At 39.2% G+C, this 18,778-nt stretch overlaps 1 protein-coding gene across 1 annotated transcript in view; it reads right to left on the bottom strand.

Moving 5' to 3' along the window:
- The window catches only part of LOC143300869 (MTOR-associated protein MEAK7-like), a 32,967-nt gene extending 14,189 nt beyond the window's left edge, over positions 1 to 18,778 (bottom strand). The window contains exons 1-7 of the mRNA XM_076614839.1: positions 18,585 to 18,778; positions 16,288 to 16,524; positions 14,643 to 14,781; positions 12,898 to 13,043; positions 2,683 to 2,989; positions 1,972 to 2,090; positions 1,350 to 1,559 (exon numbers count right to left, since the gene is read on the bottom strand). Coding sequence (XP_076470954.1) covers positions 1,350 to 1,559; positions 1,972 to 2,090; positions 2,683 to 2,989; positions 12,898 to 13,043; positions 14,643 to 14,781; positions 16,288 to 16,524; positions 18,585 to 18,719 — 1,293 coding nt within the window. The 5' untranslated portion in view covers positions 18,720 to 18,778. The remainder of the gene's footprint in view (positions 1 to 1,349; positions 1,560 to 1,971; positions 2,091 to 2,682; positions 2,990 to 12,897; positions 13,044 to 14,642; positions 14,782 to 16,287; positions 16,525 to 18,584) is intronic.

Here is an 18,778-nt window from a genome sequence, read left to right as displayed (position 1 = left end):
GACTGAGAAGAAGACAGAACAAGGAAGAGTAGAAGACAGAGAAGAGGAAGATGGAGAAGGCAACGGAGAAGAGGAGGAAGACGAAGAAGGCGACGACTAAGAAGAGGAGGAAGACGGAGAAGAAGAGGAGGAAAATGAAGAAGAAGACGACGGAGAAGGAGAAGACGATGGAGAAGAGGAGGAAGACGAAGGAGAAGACGGCGGAGAAGAGGAGGAAGACAAAGAAGAAGACGGAGAAGAGGAGGAAGACAAAGAAGAAGACGGAGAAGAGGAGGAAGATGAAGGAGAAGACGATGGAGAAGAGGAGGAAGACAAAGAAGAAGACGGAGAAGAGGAGGAAGACAAAGAAGAAGATGGAGAAGAGGAGAAGACGAAGGAGAAGACGACGGAGAAGAGGAGGAAGACGAAGAAGAAGACGACGGAGAAGAGGAGGAAGACGAAGAAGACGAAGGAGAAGAGGAGGAAGACGAAGGAGAAGACGATGGAGAAGAGGAGGAAGACGAAGAAGAAGACGACGGAGAAGAGGAGGAAGACAAAGAAGAAGACGACGGAGAAGAGGAGGAAGACGAAGGAGAAGACGATGGAGAAGAGGAGGAAGACAAAGAAGAAGACGACGGAGAAGAGGAGGAAGACGAAGGAGAAGACGATGGAGAAGAGGAGGAAGACAAAGAAGAAGACGACGGAGAAGAGGAGGAAGACGAAGGAGAAGACGATGGAGAAGAGGAGGAAGACAAAGAAGAAGACGACAGAGAAGGGGAGGAAGACAAAGAAGAAGACGACGGAGAAGAGGAGGAAGACAAAGAAGAAGACGACGGAGAAGAGGAGGAAGACAAAGAATAAAACGGAGAAGAGGAGGCAAACAGAGAAGAAGACGATGGAGAAGAGGAGGAAGACGGGGAAGAAGTAGAAGAGGAAGAGGCCAGAGACTGATGAAGAAGGCGGAGGAGATTAAGAAGAGAAGCAGAAGGAAGAAGATATGGGAAAGAGAGAAGCAGAGGGAGAGAAAGAAGAGTAAGAATCATTTTTGTTGTATATGGGTATGAGAATTGCTTTTGTGTGTGCATTTGTTAATGGATGTGTGTAAAATACCTGACATTTTCATTTATTTAGAAATCAAGAATTGTCACTGCGCTGGACTGTTGTTTGTCATGAATGAGATGGAGTGGATATGGTTATGTGAATAAAGGTGTGCCAGTGCGGATGATTGGTGAGAACGGAAGAAACATGTCATGCACATGTGGTACGTTACAATTGTCCTGTATCAAAATCAAAATAAACAAGTTCTTCCCCACACCCCAACTCCCCCCAAAATTACTTGCATCTCTCCCATATGAATACAAAGTACACACCTCGTCAGAGAGTTCATCAGCATCATAATCATCTTCCTTCTTCTTCAGAGGACCAACATGCCAAACTTCCAATATGTCCACCTCAAACTCTGGGGATTTTGACAACTGCGGGCTGCCATAGGTGGTGCATCGTGGCTGGGCCTTACTGTGGCCTCTGTTGAACGTGTCAGCAACCCACAGGCCGAAGTAATCCAACTGACCCCCCATGCCCTGAAAGAAACACCAGCTTGGCATGTACAATTTTATGTCACAAAAAAAAGAAAAAGAAAAAAAGAAACAAGATGAAAATAGAAAAAAAAACCCACCCACATGCTTATTAACTGATGACTGATTGATTGATTGCTTAATTATGTTTAATTAATTATTGCCCTGGAAACTGTAGCCCATTTACATTTTCGTTCCATTTTATAGTTTAACACACACAGTAGAACACAGACACTGAAGCTGAAGATAAAACAGCACAGAACACAGACAAAAAACAGGGCAAAACACAGACATTTAACAGAGCAGAACACAGACATAAACAGGGCAAAACAGAGACATAAAACAGAGCAGAACACAGACATAAAACAGAGCAGACCACAGACACTGGAGCGGACAAGAAAACACAACAGACCCTCACCAGCCCGTTGGGTAGAGTCTGCATGTTCATGTTGAGGTACATGAAGTTGCTGTTGTAGCCTGAAGAGGAGAACACCCCATAGTTGGGCCTCAGGCGGAACAGGTAGCACTGGCCGTCACCTGCATCAACACACATTTACTTAAGCAGACATGATCATCTCAGTCATTTAAAGAAGAGGAAAACAAAAAATATACATCAATGATTTGCTCAGATCCTGTTCTCTCTCTCTCTCTCTCTCTCTCTCTCTCTCTCTCTCATGATTTTGCAACAAAGTCCAGGTGGCAAGGAAATGTCTGAAATGAGAGCTGTTTACTCATGTTGTTTATAGTTAACACACACACACACACACATATCCATGGGTGTGCATGCGTACACACACACACACACACATACATGCACACACAAAACATACACACCCAACCACTCCCACACACCCAATACATACACCACCACACACACAACACTGAACACCACTATTCCACATCCCCCACCCCCACCCCTCAGCCCCCACCTAAAACGAACTTTCACCACAACACTAACCATAGAAGTTGGGGTTGATATTCCAGGGCTGACTGGCAAACCCCTACACACACACACACACACACACACACACACACACACCACACATACCACACACAAAACACCACTATTACCCCCACCCTCTTGACCCCTAACCCCCCAACCTAACAAACTGTCACCATCAACACTGACCATAGAACTTGGCGTTGACATTCCAGGGCTGACTGGCAAACCCCCCAAACACGTGCCCCTGTCGGTCCTGCAGCACCAGAAGGGTGGGCCCCTTTCCTTCCAGAATCTTCACCAGCTGGGTGAAGCTGTCTCCATGGAGACCATTGCTGAAGAGCAGGCGCCACTCCTCCTGCAGGTCAGAGGGCAGGCTGGCGTTGAGGAAAAGCACGGAGGGCAGGTTCAGGATGGTCTGCACCTTGGACCAGTTGGTGTCGCACACCTGGGGGATCCTCGGGTGGACGAACATCACGTCCGATGGGTCATTGTCCTGAAAGGTTGAATTTTGTTGTTGGTTTTTTTTGACATTTTTGACAAACACCACATCCGATGGGTCACTGTCCTGAAAGATTGAATTCTGTTGTTGTTGTTTTTTGAAAAACACCACGTCCTATGGGTCGTTGACATGAAAGGTTGTATTTTGTTGTTGCTTTTTTGACAAATACCACGTCCTATGGGTCACTGTCCTGAAAGATAGTATTTTGTTATGTTTTTTTTAAAAATAACTAACTGCATGATTTTCTTTTTTTAAAACGTTATTTTGAAATACCTAACAATATTCCATTTTCTTCTTTTATTTAATTTTTTGGGAGGAAAGAAAATATTGCCATTGACAGGGATAGGTCACTGACCTTTTCAACAGACTTGTTGTGACTAAGGAAGAGGCTGTCAACAATCTCTCATGTTTAGATGTGAACTGGTTCAGTTGGTTCACAGTGATACATGCATATACTTTTATATTCAGAATTATACTGTTGAATTGTTTTGGTGCAGTGAGTCTGTCCTTTTAGAAAAGCAGTTTTGCCAACAGTTACCACCTTGCCAGCTCTGTTCATAACACTCCATGTTAAACATTTCCACACCCTTTTCCCCCTTATAATAGCCAGTCCTTTTTTTTCTTCTTTGTTTTATAGGTATAATTTCAATATATGACTACTGCCACAGTGAAGAATCACAATGTAAAAAGTGAGAAAGATTATGTAGCTTTCAAAATGTGACACTGATCAGAAAAGCAAGTCTATTTTGTTTTTGTTTTTCTGTTAAATGTCTTTATCACTGTGCTAAAGATGGCATCAATACCAAGTTCATTTGAAAAAAACAAACTATTCTGATTTGTAAAAAACACAACTTCTTCTTTTTCTTCTTCCTCGTTCGCCTCCCATTAGATGAGCAGCCCGGTGTCCTCGATGAAGGCTGCCGTCCATCGCAGCTCCTCCAGGGTGCCATACAGTTTGGCTTCCACTGCTGTCGGTGTTGGCCAGTACTTCCTCCTGGATGCTGCATGCGTCCTACAGTCTTGAAGGATGTGGCCGGTTGTCATTGGTCCCTCAACACAAGGGCACTCTCCACTCTGTCCAATGCCAAATTTTGTGTGCATATGGTGGAGCAAGTGGTTGTGTCCAGTCCTCAGGCGGAAGATCTTGACCTGTTCCCGTCATTCCAGCAAATGGTATCTGTCTTCTGGGTTATATTTGGGGTGCTGGAGGCGCCACTTTATTCCTTGCTGTGCCTTGATGATTGTCTTGATTTCATCGTATGACACCAGTTTGTTGGCCTACTCCTTCTGTGCACTGTCTTTTGCCAGAATGTCCGATTTTTCGTTGCCTCTGATGCCAGTGTGCTGGTACCCACTGTATCACCACTTTCTCCACTCTGACACTCAGAGCAACAAGGGCTGAAGTGAGATGGTTCTGTTCTTTGCAGCAGGAGTTCTTGAGGGCTTGGAGCACAGGGAGAGCATCTGAGAACACCACCACCTGTTCTGTTGTTCTTGTGGAGTTCTGCGAGACTGTTGTGGCTGCCTCACAGAGGGCTTCTTGCTCAGCTCGGAAGTTGGTGGAGTATTTTCCTGTTGGGATTGCAATTTCTTCATCTCTGTCTTTGTATCGGAGGAAGATTCCAGCTCCACCATCCCTCGTTGCTTCTGTGGCGGAGCAGATGTACTCCATGGCCAGGGCCTTCCTTTGGGTGTCTGACTGTGTTCCTCTCTTCTCCACTCCAGGCATGCTGGTGACGACTATTGGGAACACCTGCCTCTTCCAAGATGGGTGGGTGACATTTGCCGGGATAGGCTTTGCTTTTTGTTCCATCAAGACTGGGGTTTGTCTTTCAAGGCGTCTTGACTAGTGGATGAAGCTGCCTCTTTTCAGCCAGCTCTTGGTGGGTCTGCTCATTCTGTTGCTCATTGGATGGTTTTAAATGTCTTTATCACTGTGCTAAAGATGGCATCAATACCAAGTTCATTTGAAAAAAACAACAACAAACTATTCTGATTTGTAAAAAACACTACTGATTTGTCACACACAAAAAACAAACTAAACTGATCTGTCAAGGACCTTGAAAAATCTGACAAAACAGTGACTTTCAATAATCGTTTGCAAAAAGCAGTTTCTAGTTAGTTCTCTCATATTTAAAAAAAACCAAACGAAACAAACAAAAAAACTTCCATATACCCAGATTTGTCTCATACTGACCTGCAATCTTTGACTATAAAAGACTTTAAAAAGAAAAGATTTTCCTGAAAAACTGCAGTATATTCATGAGAGTGGAATCATACAGGTCTGACTATCTCTTTCACTGCTGCACATGAGAATGATAAAAAAAGATGCAATAACAAGAGCAAAATGTTTAAAGGTGGGAACACCCAGCATAAATGCAAAAATGAAAAAGAAAAAGAACTAAACAAATGAAAATATAATCGGAACTTCAGCAGACATTTCCCCCATGCACACAAAAACAAACAAAATAAATAGACAAACAATCAAACCAGCCAGAAAGCACAGAGACTAGAGACACAGCCAGACTGTCACTGTGTATGACAAACAGGTAAAGCACGCATCATTCAACTTGAAATCATTCACTTTCAAGGAGGTGTCACAGAGAACTAATTATTGCATATAAATAACACATCCATTAAAAATAGAATAAAACAAACAAAAGGAAAAACACACTCTCTTCTCTACATATAAGCTCACCATGCTGGTCATTCAAATCATTCAATAATAAAATTAAAAAAAAAAAAAAATTCAACAAATCCTCCTCACCTTATCTATAGCCTCATTTATCAACCATTTTATCAAAGCAGAAGAACACAACACACGAAATATCAGTCACAAGTTTTTATCCAAACTTTTACATCCTTTCTTTTCTCTTATCCTGTTCATCATTATTGTTGGGTTGTTTCTTTGTTGTTGTTGTTTTCAAGTCTCCCCCCAAACATGTTTAGTCATTCATTTTTCAACAATGTATATAAATATTGTGCCAAACGATGCAGGTTCAAAATACAGCAAAATGACATATGAACTGAAAAAAAACCCCACAGATATGACTTTTTTTTTTAACATCATTGTCAGTTGTTTGACAAGAAAGACAAATGGAGATATGAATATTAAAAAACAACAAAAACAAAAACAGACAAATAAAAGAAAGAAACAAACAAAAATGTAATGATAGGAATAATGATAATAATTAGCCTGCACAGCTACCAGTGGGCTTCTCACAAAGGGTCTTCTTATTAATCCTCAGATACAAGGAATCTGCCATCAGCATCATCATCACCATAATAATAATAATTACCATCATAATAATCATACTAACAATAAATACAACAATAACTCTAATAACAATAATAACAAGAACAAAACCAAAATCAAGACAACACATAAGACCAAACCAAAGGCACTTCTGTAAAATGAACAGCAGGCATATACCTTAAAATGGCGGCTTGAATCGTCTTTTCTTATCTGAATAGAGTGTGAAATACATGCAGACTGGCAACATTAAAGAACAAAGTACAAAAAAAATAAATAAATAAAAAAGGTGAAGCCTTCATCATGACTCAAGTGTGCCTCCTGCTGATTTAAAAACTAAAAGAACAAAACCCAAAATGCGCTGGTGGTGGGGGTGGGGGTGAAGGTTATATATAGTACCCCTATGTTGCCTATATGACGAGATTTGGTTGGGTTACTGCCACAGTATTTTACCTGCCTCCTTGCTTGCTTAGAAAAATGCCGGACGCTGTGCTCAAGCTATGCAATTATGGGGCACTAAAACCCTGGCAAATAGATTTCACTTTAATCTTATTTCCCTGGCATCAAAAGGGTTAAATATTCCAGCTTTGATAAATCATAACAAAACCACCATCACACCAGATATGTCCAGTCATTTTGTCAAAAAATTATAATCAGTGGTTCGGAGGTGTTCTCAGATCAAAGTTTCAAACTTCCTGTCTTCTTTGTGGCTTTTGGGCTTCAATAGATTGTTAAAAAAACAAAAAAACAAAAAAAAGCACTCCAGTCAAAAACCGATTTTCAGTTATCTTCAATTCTAGGGTTTTTCTCCTCCATATTACCATTTGAATTACTGCAGTCAGATAATGTGTTTTGATAGTTTCAGAATTTGTTAGTATTTTTCACTGTGTACTATTAATGATTGTATGCTATGACTTTTCTGAGTGCGTGCGCATGTGCTTGTGTGTAGTGTGTGTGGGGGGGGGGGGGGGGGGGGGGCAGGGGGTGTGTGATGGGGGGGGAGGCGTTGGGGGGGATGAATAATTTTTAATGATGTTTGGTACCTTGTGTTCAATTTTTCCTTTTGATATTTACATGTGTTCTATTTGTAAATGCCTAGAGCTTATTTTCAAGATTAGGCATAAATGCTCCATACTACTATACTACTATTACTACTACTATTAATAATAATAATAATAATGTGTAAACTGCCTGAGTTGATCAACATTATATCTTAATGGTCAGATCTATTGAAATGTGCTGGTTTGTGCCTGACAGTCCTATTAATGTGCCTGTGCAGCCTTAATCAGTATTGATCAGAATGACCAGCCAGTACAGAATGTGATGTTATGAATTTAGATGAATGTTAAAAATTATTACACACAGTCTATTCAGACTGATGGCCCATCACATGGCACAATTTTGCTGCTGCTGGCAGAATTATGCATCAATGAAAAATTCCAAACTAAACAAGGAAGTTTCTATCTTGACTAAAAATGACATAATAGCTGCTGTTAATCAGTGTTTAGCATATCTGATAAAACTTCTTTGTGAAAGAGAAAGAAAAATGTAAGTGAACTGACTATGGCAACAGTTTTGGCTTCTTTAATTTTTAAACTTTTATTTTTATGCTCTTTGCAGAAGTGCTTTGTGTGTGGAAAGAATTGATTTTGGAGTGAACAGACAAACAATTTCCAGATAAAATGAATTTGTAAAAATTTACCATGGACAAGCACCAAACACACACACACACACACACACACACACACACACACAGAGAGAGAGAGAGAGAGAGAGAACAGAAACACAGGGTTCTTAAATAAGCTCACATTAAATGTTAACACACACAACCAAAAAGCAGTGCTGAGAAGAAAAGGTATTAACAAAATAAAGCAACATGAAACAGGGTAATCAAAAGATGATTCTCTTTTTGGTATGGCACTGTAAAACCGGTTTGTTGCAATTAATTTTTCAATATAGTTTACGAATGGAAGCTATTTTATCTCAAAATTGTAATTTTGCATGTCCAGTGAGTGTGTATATTTTTCTCTCTTATATCTGATTGTTACTTCAGTCAAGAATATTTAAATGTTTGGTCTAATTCTGTTTATTCTGCATCTGTACATAAAGAATTTTGCAAATAAGATCTGATATGTCATCCCTTGTACTGTTTTCTTTAGTGCCAGGTAAGACTGGTTTATCATTCATATTAACACAATTCTGACAGTTTTCCATGACAATACTTTGTAATCCTTTCCAAGATGAAAGCAAATACTGGCAAATGTAAAGGTAAAGATACACATTGCTCCCTCTTTACCACAGAAATTGCTTCTTTTGTCATTATCTATAAAAACCCAAGTTTTGTTTAATGACATATGTCAACAAGATTTTTTGATATATTCTAAACTGAAACAATTTTAACTTCATGTCATTCATTTTGCAAATTTTTTTCTCGATATTGCTTCACAGTCTTGTTGTGTAGTTAAAGTTTTCCATCCATAAATAATTTGACACTGAATACTTCTATTTTACCCATTTAGATTTTGTAATACTGTTTCAATCCTTTGTTTACACTTTGTAGAAGTTGTTTTTACACTGAAAGAACACAAACGAGAGTCCTCCCCAGTGGACAAACATCTGACCCACAACCAACATCACTTTGTAAAGGACAATGTGCAAATTCTCGACAGAGAAGCAAGATGGTTCCAGAGGGGAGTAAAGGAAGCAGTCCACATCGCCGCCCAGAACCCCACCCTCAACCGTGACTGGGACCGACACAACCTGCCTTTGGTGAACTCCTCACTCGTCAAGTTGCATTGTCAAAGTTTGCTCACGGCGATGCATACAGCTGCTAGTTCTCTACCCAGCAGTTGTGCTGAAGAAGCCGGCCGGATCGCCGATGAAAACTAGGCAAGTGAGTAGCCTTCTTTGACTGAGAGATCGGTTTAACTTGGTAGTCATTGACTCACCTGTGTAAAAAAAGTGAGTCTATGTTTCAACCCAGTGTTTGGTTGTCTGTGTGTGTGTGTGTGTGTGTGTGTCCATGGTAAACTTTAACATTGCCATTTTCTCTGCAAATACTTTGTCAGTTGACACCAAATTAGGCATAAAAATAGGAAAAATTCAGTTCTTTCCAGTCATCTTGTTTAAAACAATATTGCACCTCTGGGATGGGCACAAAATTTTTTTTTTTAAAAGAAGCCAAATTATATGCAAACTGCATTTACTGGGGTTTTTTTGTTCATTTTTTTCTCTCTAAACTTGGCACTTTGATCTGATATTCTGACACAACAACAAGAGCAGTCATTTTTATCATTTTTTGTTCAAACAGGAACTTCTTTTGCAAAACATGGAAGTTATATTTATTTTGCAAACATTTTGGTGCAGATAGTAAAAAAGGGAAATTAATCTGTAATTAACCCCTAGGCTGCCTGCATGACGAGATAACTCGTCATGGCAAGCATGTATGCTTCTCTGCCTGCATGACGAGATAACTCGTCATCGAAATATTCTGACTTTTCCCTGGTTTGCATTCACTTCCTTGGCAAAAATAGTGGTAGCTTTAGCCTGGGGAATCTCTCTAGATTCTATTCATAGCTAGAAACCCCATCTACGTCATGAAGCAGTCCTTTATTTGAACGTTTTGGTTGGGTCACTGTCCAAGTTTTTGCCTGACTTCTCTCCTCGCTCGCTCAACAAAATGTTGGACTGACGCCGTGCTCAAGACATGCGATCGTGACGAACTAAATCAACCATGATTTCTTTCTTTAGCTGATGCTCAGAAAGAATTGAAGCGTAAATTCGAAGGAGAAGATAGAGATGAACATTTATAGGACGATCTGATAGAAAATAAAGGGAGTAATCAAGAGAGTGGCCAAGATGCGACTGTCAGTGAGTGATGCCGGCTGTACAGATGTTAGCAGACGACAGATGACCGAATTAGCAGCAGAGCGATATTCTTGGCACGCAGCCAAAGCGGTCTGATGAGAACTGAATCAAGTGACCGTGTGAGAGGGGTGAGGAGGAGGGGGGTGGAAACTGAGGGGTCGTGGCCTCACATCCATCTTATCACTTGGAGAAGTCACAATGTATTGTGTATCTATCTCTTAAAAAATATATACATATTGTGGTTGTTCTAGTATGATTTTGTGTTTGCAGATATCCATTTGTCCAGAAAATATGATGTTTTTGTGCAAATTACCTGACTAATGTTTGTAATGAACAAGTTGAAAATGTGACAAAAAACAAAACACTGATTTCAAAACAACAGCATGTCACTAAAAATATATAAAATGGGAAAACAGCATGTGTTTTGTATTCTTTATTCATTTACCTTTCAGAAAATATACACTTTTATGGGTCTTTCTCCAATAACAAAGAGCACAGAATTTTTGGAAAATTTATACCCGTTTTTTGTGAAAAAAAACCCTGGCAAATAGATTTCACTTAAATCTTATTTTCCTGGCAGCGAAAGGGTTAATGCTAGGGGACTTAATTTGCTTTAAACTGATCTTTCTCATCTTAAACATTACATTTTGAAATTATACTCAATACATAAAAAGCTTGTGTGTTTTACTCTCAGTGTACAGGGCTTTCACTATGTTCATTCGCCCAAGTGGTCTTTTTTGGAAAATACCAAAAGCAATACGACAAGTGGACTTTATAGATCTACTGGCTGAGCCCTGAAGGTCATGGGCAAAAATCAATTGAGTACACATATTTATACACATTCAAAGCGTGTGCTCATATCCTTTGCGAACGCGAACAACGCCATTTTGTTTCAAGTTGTTGACCTGCCCGTTCAATCCTATATTCAATGGACAATACACGATAACATGTGCTGGAAAGTTGGAGAAGGAGACCGTCAAATATTTATTCAGAGAAAGATTTGTGAACGCCTCATCACTTACTGGATTATGCCCCAAACTGCCATAAAAATATCCACAGAATCAGTCAGAATTCACAGTTAAAAATAATAAGCCATGTGAGTTAATACCCTTGAACTGATGATACGTAAAAATTTCATGAAGTCCTTTTCACTTCATAAGATGTTTAGAAGTACTTGTACTTGGCTCTACGTGTTATTAGTTTAACAAAATACTCAATTTTCATATCAACTTTAAAACTATAAAACTAGAACGAACATAAAAGAGAAATTGAATCGACCGTGTCAACCGGGTGTAACTAACTGAAACTTGTACATCTATCTAGATCCAGAGAAAACGGCTAAATGTTGCAGTGTGATTGCGGCAATAGCCACGTCTACTTTACCGCAGACTTAAAAAGAATTTTTAATTGCCCTTAAAGATTTTTTGAATGCCCAAGATACACCAGAATAATATGATTTAAACAGCGTTCTCACTGCGAATACCGCAATCAATTTATCGCCCTTTAAAAAAGCATGTTTAAATATTATATTTTTGAATGCCAGTTAAGGAGCCACGATAGTGTAATGGGTAAGACAGTTTCTTCTCACCCGAGCACGCGGAGTTCGAATCTGCCATTAGGACTTTTTTTTTTCTTTCTTTTAACCCGAAGCTTTTATAATAACAAATACAGAACACATTTTAACGATTAGATTTTTTTTTTTTTTTTTTAAGTGTATCACAAGTGAGTCTTGAAGGCCTTGCCTCTCTTGTTTTGTTTTTAAACTTTGTAGAAGTTTACATTTTGCGCTAATTTTCACTGTATTATTTTTTTTATCATGTTTAATCAAATGAATACAACTTGCATATTTCATGAAATTTATTACGCATCTTATTTTTTTGGTGAAATATATATTATGTTAAAAATTTACCACTTTCATCAATCAAGTCTTCAACAATGATGTTTTGACCTGCCCACTGTTAAAATAATTCTTTATGGTCTATCATGAATTTGTTTTTAAATAGGGGCTCTGCTAGTAATTCTTCACATTTTTTTAAACTCTATGTTGTTTTCCATCAAAGCATCTCTTAAGAATGAGCTGAGTTTGTTAGTTACAAATCATGTTGGATTTAAATTGTCCATGACTTCTTCAGGACACAGATATGTCAGTATTTCCTTCCACCTTGCAGTTGAAACCTTTAGTTTTCACACTCATAATTTTAATGATTTTAAGCATATTTAAAATAACTGGAATGCATAATTCCCCTTTTTGAATACCATGGAGAGAATATTGTCTCCTAATTTTATCTCTTTTTTAAAATATCTTATTCCATACTAACTCATAGCAGGGTTTTTTGTTGTTGGTGGGTTGTTTTTTTTCGTTTTGTTTTGTTATGTCTTTTGCAACTGCTTTATTTGCCTGTCAGGAAAGCTAAGTTAAAAAATTCACAAATGATTAATGTGAGATCAAGATTTTAATACTGCTACTCTCATAAATGGATATGGTGTTCTTTTCAAGCCATGTTCTGAGTGAACATTTTTTGCTTCTAACAATTTCTGTTACTTCTTTCAACCATAGGAGAATCTGTCCTTCATAAACCAGAGCCCTGATTTTGTTAAATCTGCGAATCATTTCAACATTTTTAAACAATCATCCTCACAACCTTTTTCCTAATCATTTTCCCAGAAAGTCCTACAGTCAGCCTGTTTGGATTTAACATTTACAAAAAAAAAAAGAAAAAAAAAAAGAAAAAAAAAGTAAGAATTAAAAAAAAAAAGGAAATGCTATGCACAGTAGACTTACATAAAGTCGAAAACAAGCGTGAAAGACTTCATGGAAGATCTGCTGGAAGAGCGTACTCTTGGAGATCCAGTCTTCTAGATCACTGGTGCAGAACATGACATCTCTTGGGACCTCTGGCAAATGGAACCCTCTGTCCTTGTGGCTGCCTGCAATGAAACAGGCAGTGGACCATGAAAATTGGCAGGTGCAGTCAATAGTGTCAACACTCCTAGGTCCTTTGATGTCTTGGAAGGAAGTTTAGTATGTCATATTAATGTTATACATGTGAACAAGTGTGTGTACATGGGTGTGTGTAGCAGTAGCAGTACTTTATCATAACCCACATCGGTGTGTGTGTGTGTGTGTGTGTGTGTGTGTGTGTGTGAGCGCTCATGCGTGTACATGCACGTGTGCATGTGTGTGTGTTGTGTTCTCTTATGGGGAGAAATATGTGTTGATTATCTTTAAGGAATTGAAGTGGAATTATAGAGAACTAGAAGTGGGAGTTGTGAGAGATGCTGAGGAATAGGGCCATGTGTGGGGTGGTTAAAAGAGAGGGCGTGCAGGTCAGAGGGTAACCAGGGTTGGGGGAGGAGAAGATTGTAGAGTTTGCAAGATAGAAAAGATCTGATGTACGATTTTATGAATCCTTTTTCTTTCATTCTGAGTGTGCTATAATTTTACATTCCTATGAATATAAAATATTATCTTAATATTGTACCTTCCCATGCTATCTTGTTTGCCCACTACCTAGTTTCCGTTGTACTTTTGAGGACACTGAACTGATCTAATTGATCTGAATGATTTATTGATAAATCCAGTCAATTTGTCCATGTCAATAAAGACACTTGGACCCCCCCCCCCCCCCCTTTTAAAAATGGAGACATTCATTCCATCATTAAATGAAGACACTCACACAAACATGGTGGGAAATAGTTGGGGGTGAGGAAAGGAACGGCGTTGCACTTTCAACATCACAGTACAGTAGATTTGTCAACAATACAAATGATCGACATACAAATATATTAATCAATAAGTCTTAATGAAACTGGATATATATATATATACATATCTTTTTAAATGATTAAAAGCAGGTGAAGGCAGGGGTGCGGGTGGGTGGTATGAACTAAATTAGAAGGTGAGAGGAGGGGGGGGTATATAATAACAGGGAAACCTTTACACACACACACACACACACACACGCACGCACCGTGCGCCGCACACGCATGCACGCATGCATGCACGCACGCACATGCACACACACACACACGCTGACATGTGCTCTCACGCATGCTCACACACACACACACACACACACACACACTCACTCACATCCATGGGCACAATGCAAGTTTAAAAAAGGTGGAAGGTGACAGAATGGTTCAGACTTTCATCTGCCAATACAGTGTCCGTGAGGGTCTGGGTTCAAATTCTCATCTTGTCCACCACCCAAGTTTGACAGGAAAATCAAACTGAGCATCTAGTTATTTGGATGAGACAATATAAACCAAGGTCCTGTATCCAACACGCACAAGGCACACTGAAAAAGAAGCCATGGCAACGTATGTGTTGTCCTCTGGCAAAATTCTGTAGAAGAAATCCACTCTGATAAGTACATAAACATATGCATGCACTCAAGGCCTGACTAGCATATTGGGTTGTGCTGCTGGTGCTAGCAGGTGTGGGAGCCGCATGTATGGATTTGACTCAACACAGTGGCGCCTCCTTGAAAAACTGAAACTGAAAGGAAGGACACAGTCTCTGACCTGAACAGAAGAGGTCCTCCAGCATGTACAGGGCCAGTCTGCGGTAGTCCTCCCTGGGAGGAGCAAAGATCCAGCTCTGGTACTGCCGGCAGTGGGCAGCTAGAATCTTCTCATAGCTCTGCACCATGCTGCTCACAAACTGAAACACGGGTGAATGTTCATAAATGCATGCGAAGAACTGAAAGTGAAAAGGCCACACACACACATATACTTGTGTGCATGATGGCATATGCATACACACACAGACACACAGACACAGACACAGACACACACACACATCTTCTGGAAAAATGAATTACTCACAAACTGACAGACATGCTAAGAAAGTTTTCAGGAAAATATAAATAAAAATATGATGGCAATGATTATGAAGACAACAACAATATATACAGACCCCACATATGGACTAGAATTATTACTCTCCACCCCACCCACCCCATCACATTACATTTGACCTTAAGTGGTGGTCTGGGTTCTAGTCATTCAGATAAGACAATTAACTGAGGTCCAGTGCGTAGCATGCATTCAGTACACATAAAAGAACTCATGGCAATGGAAGGGTTGTCCCTGGCAAAATTCTGTAGAAAATAAAGGGGGGTGTGGGGAGGAGGGGGTTGGTGGCAATGTACTGCTGTGATCTCTCTGAGAACCCTGAATTCCACACAAAGACAGTGGTTTTGACAAAAATATAAAACAATAGAATGCAATATTACACAACATAACACAACACAATACAATACCATACAACAACAAGAGGCAAAGCCTTCAAGACTCACTTGTGCTTCGCACTTTATCCAGTAAAGGAATCATAGGGAGAAAGAAAAAGAGATTTTGAAAAAATTGTTGAAAAATGCTCTGTATTAAATATGATATAAAATACACTTGGGAAAACTTTTTTTTTTATAATTAAAAAAAAAAGGCATGCAAGCGGGATCGAACCACGCATGTTCAGTTCTGATGCAGGCAGACTAATCCCCAAGGCTGCGACACATCTGACGTCAAATGACTAAATTTAAAACATAAAGCAATGTTGACATTTTCTTCTTCGTGTGATAAATAGATGTGATTGTAGTGGACGTAATAACGCCATTTAAATCATGGTTTTTGTGTGTTTTATTATATCTCGATTATTCTTTCATTTCAGCGAAAAAGGAGACGTTGCCATCTCCTTTCTGGATTTGTTTCTCTGTACCTATTATTCACCCATGGGAAAACACTAAGCAGCACTAGCTTTAAGGTGAAAGCTGTATGACTTTTGTAAAAGAAAGTTACTGTATTCATTTAATAATAACACAACATCAGTAAACAACAACAACAACAACAAGAACAAGAATGATAATAGTAATAATCTTGGTGACTGCAATGATACAATAAAGACATAGCACCACTCAAAATTATTTGTTTTTGTAATAATAATCATAATCATCATCATCATATGCTAATGATGATAATAACATAAGTACACATGCTATCCACCTACATAAAGTGGTTTCTTCAGATACACAGTGCCACACATGAACAGTTGTTTTTGCCTTTCTTTTTTTTTCTGTTTTTCCCCCCCATCATTTTCCCAGCCTCTCCAATTCCTTCTTCTTTTTTCTTCTCTCTCTCTGTTTTCATTAACTAGAACAGTGTGTCCACACACCTTCACTAGGTGCTCAGGGAGCACGTCCTTGTGGTCTGGCGATACAAGGGAGGCTAGCAACTCGGCCTGCTCGCTTACGCCCCCTTTCAAGATGGCGGCCAGGTGGTGGGAGAAGTTATGATGGTCCACCTCCCCCTCATGATGACCCCCACGGTGATGCTGCTTCGACGATGACCCGTGCAGCAGCTCATACAGACGCTCACAAATCTCAGGGTCTAGCACACCATGCGTGAAAAGCTGTGAAGTGTTGAAGATAGAGAGAAAGAAAGGAAGGAAGAAGAAGAAAGAAACATGAGATTCAAACAAAGAAACTGACAAATGCGTTTCATCACAAACTCTAAAGCAATGCATCTTAAAAAGATGAAGGGTGGAGGAGAGGTGCAGTGTGGGAGGCAGAACATGAAAAGAGGGACAGGAAAGGAAGGTGGTGAGGAGGGGGGAGGGATAAAGAGCAACAACAACAACAACAATTTAAAACTCCTTGTAAAAAGTTATCTCCTGACAATTCATACAACACATATTGTTATATGTTGAGAAATGTGCATGTGTATATATATGCGAATTAATTTTCAATCAACATCAGAAAAAAAATAATCATATAGAAAAAAATTGTAAAGATTTCATTAATTTGTTTTGTATTACTTTTAATTTGTCAATTACTTCTTGTGTCTTCACAACTATCATGAAAAGAAATGTTAGGTATCTTTATTTATTGCCAGGCTTATAATGCTGTAGTAACAGCATTAAGAACCTGGTGGTAAAAAATATGAGATAACATTAACATGCATGCTAATGCTTGGGAACTTCAGAGCCTTCGAGAGGAAATTTTCAGTGGCATTACTTCCATGCCACTCATCCCTAATCTCCCACACACAGCCACACCCAGCTTTGTTCTGATGGAATCCAAGTGCCAGCAGTGCACAAAGCTGTCAGTGTTAAGTAATCATAAGCCAACACACTCAAGAAGACACTCCAGTTCTGCTGAGTCACTCCAGCAGTATTCAGTGGTGCCTTTTTTGTACCAACATGTACAAGCAGGACCACCTACAAAGCCTCCTACTGATGACCAGAACTTAGTTTTTGAGCCATACAAATCTTCTCCCCTGCGTGTGGACCATCTCCAATGACAGTCCCCATCAATGATGGATAAGAACAAAGAGGATGATGAAGAAGTTTTTAATGAGATCTATTCAGGTTAGGGAGAATGTGGCCAGGCTGTACTCAACCATTGCTTTCATAATATATATATATATATATATCCCTGAGTCAACCAAGCCAAAGAGATACATCATATACATATGTGCATGAACACATGTAGTGTTGGTCAGGAAGTTTGAGACACATCTATGGAGTGGATCACACTGATTGTGTGGTCCCACTGACTCTCTTTCTTCTCATTTGAACCTTTAGCACAGTCATCTCTGGGTAGATGCTGGTCACTGGCTAACAAAATTCATGTCTCAGATGTGACGCAAACCTATTATTCCCAGTTATCAATTTATGACACTAACTGCTTTGAAAATAAATAGCTATACTCCTAGCAAATAAAGGAACAAAAATATCATAATAATGCTGATAAACAAAGAAAGTTTAGAACACTGTCAAGTGGAGGGGGAAGGGCAGTTGAGAATATGTGGTGCAAACCAAATGAAGGGGAATTACATTTCTAATGTCATTTGTATCATATATTAATTATTATCATGTCTTTGTGGTAATACTCGAACTTAACAAGATGAAAATAATAATACATAATAGTTGAGTAATTATGATTGCTGGTTATGCTTAGCTGATAAAATGCAACAACAAAAATTTTGAACCGCCTCAGATTGGACTGCAAAAAGATCAAAACTGAGAGGTGGGGTTAGAGGAGAAGACAAAATTTATCAAGAAACTTGGAGACACAGGAACAATGAAACGATAATACCAACACACAGTCGTGGGAAGACCTTAGACAATGAAACAGCTGGCATGGTCAAGCAATCTCTGTACCAGTTACTGTTTTTGGCAAGCTTTGTGCAGCTCAAAGTCATACTCAGATAACATCATTGGCTGAGTCAGCTTGAAGCAGATGAATCAATTTTGGAGAACAGCTGCCTTCTCTTCTCTTTTGAACAATACAGAAACAGAAAATAAAGTTTAGTCATTATACACTGTTTAATATCATTCTGCTTTTTCTTGCGAATTTTCTACAGAGTGGATAATTTTATCACCAACGCATGTGACCATCACCATGATAACACAGATGACACAAAAATGTAAATCACGAGGATACAGCAAAGTGAGTCAATCAAACATACCCGAAACTGTTCTCGATTGAAGGTTTTCTTTCCATGTGATATTCTGTGAAATAAAGTCGATACCATAACCTTTTCTTCGTCAGAAAAATGTAATGAAGATTTACTATCTGACTCTTTACTTTCATTTCCGCCCATGGCTGTTACGATATCGGATTTCAGTTCTCGTTGCCCTTGTTTACATGTCTGTTGGCCAC

This window comes from Babylonia areolata, chromosome 26 (assembly GCF_041734735.1).
Source record: "Babylonia areolata isolate BAREFJ2019XMU chromosome 26, ASM4173473v1, whole genome shotgun sequence".
NCBI lineage: Eukaryota > Metazoa > Mollusca > Gastropoda > Neogastropoda > Buccinidae > Babylonia > Babylonia areolata.
The sequence above is the reverse complement of the archived record's forward strand: the minus strand, read 5'-3'. Positions and strand labels throughout refer to the sequence as shown.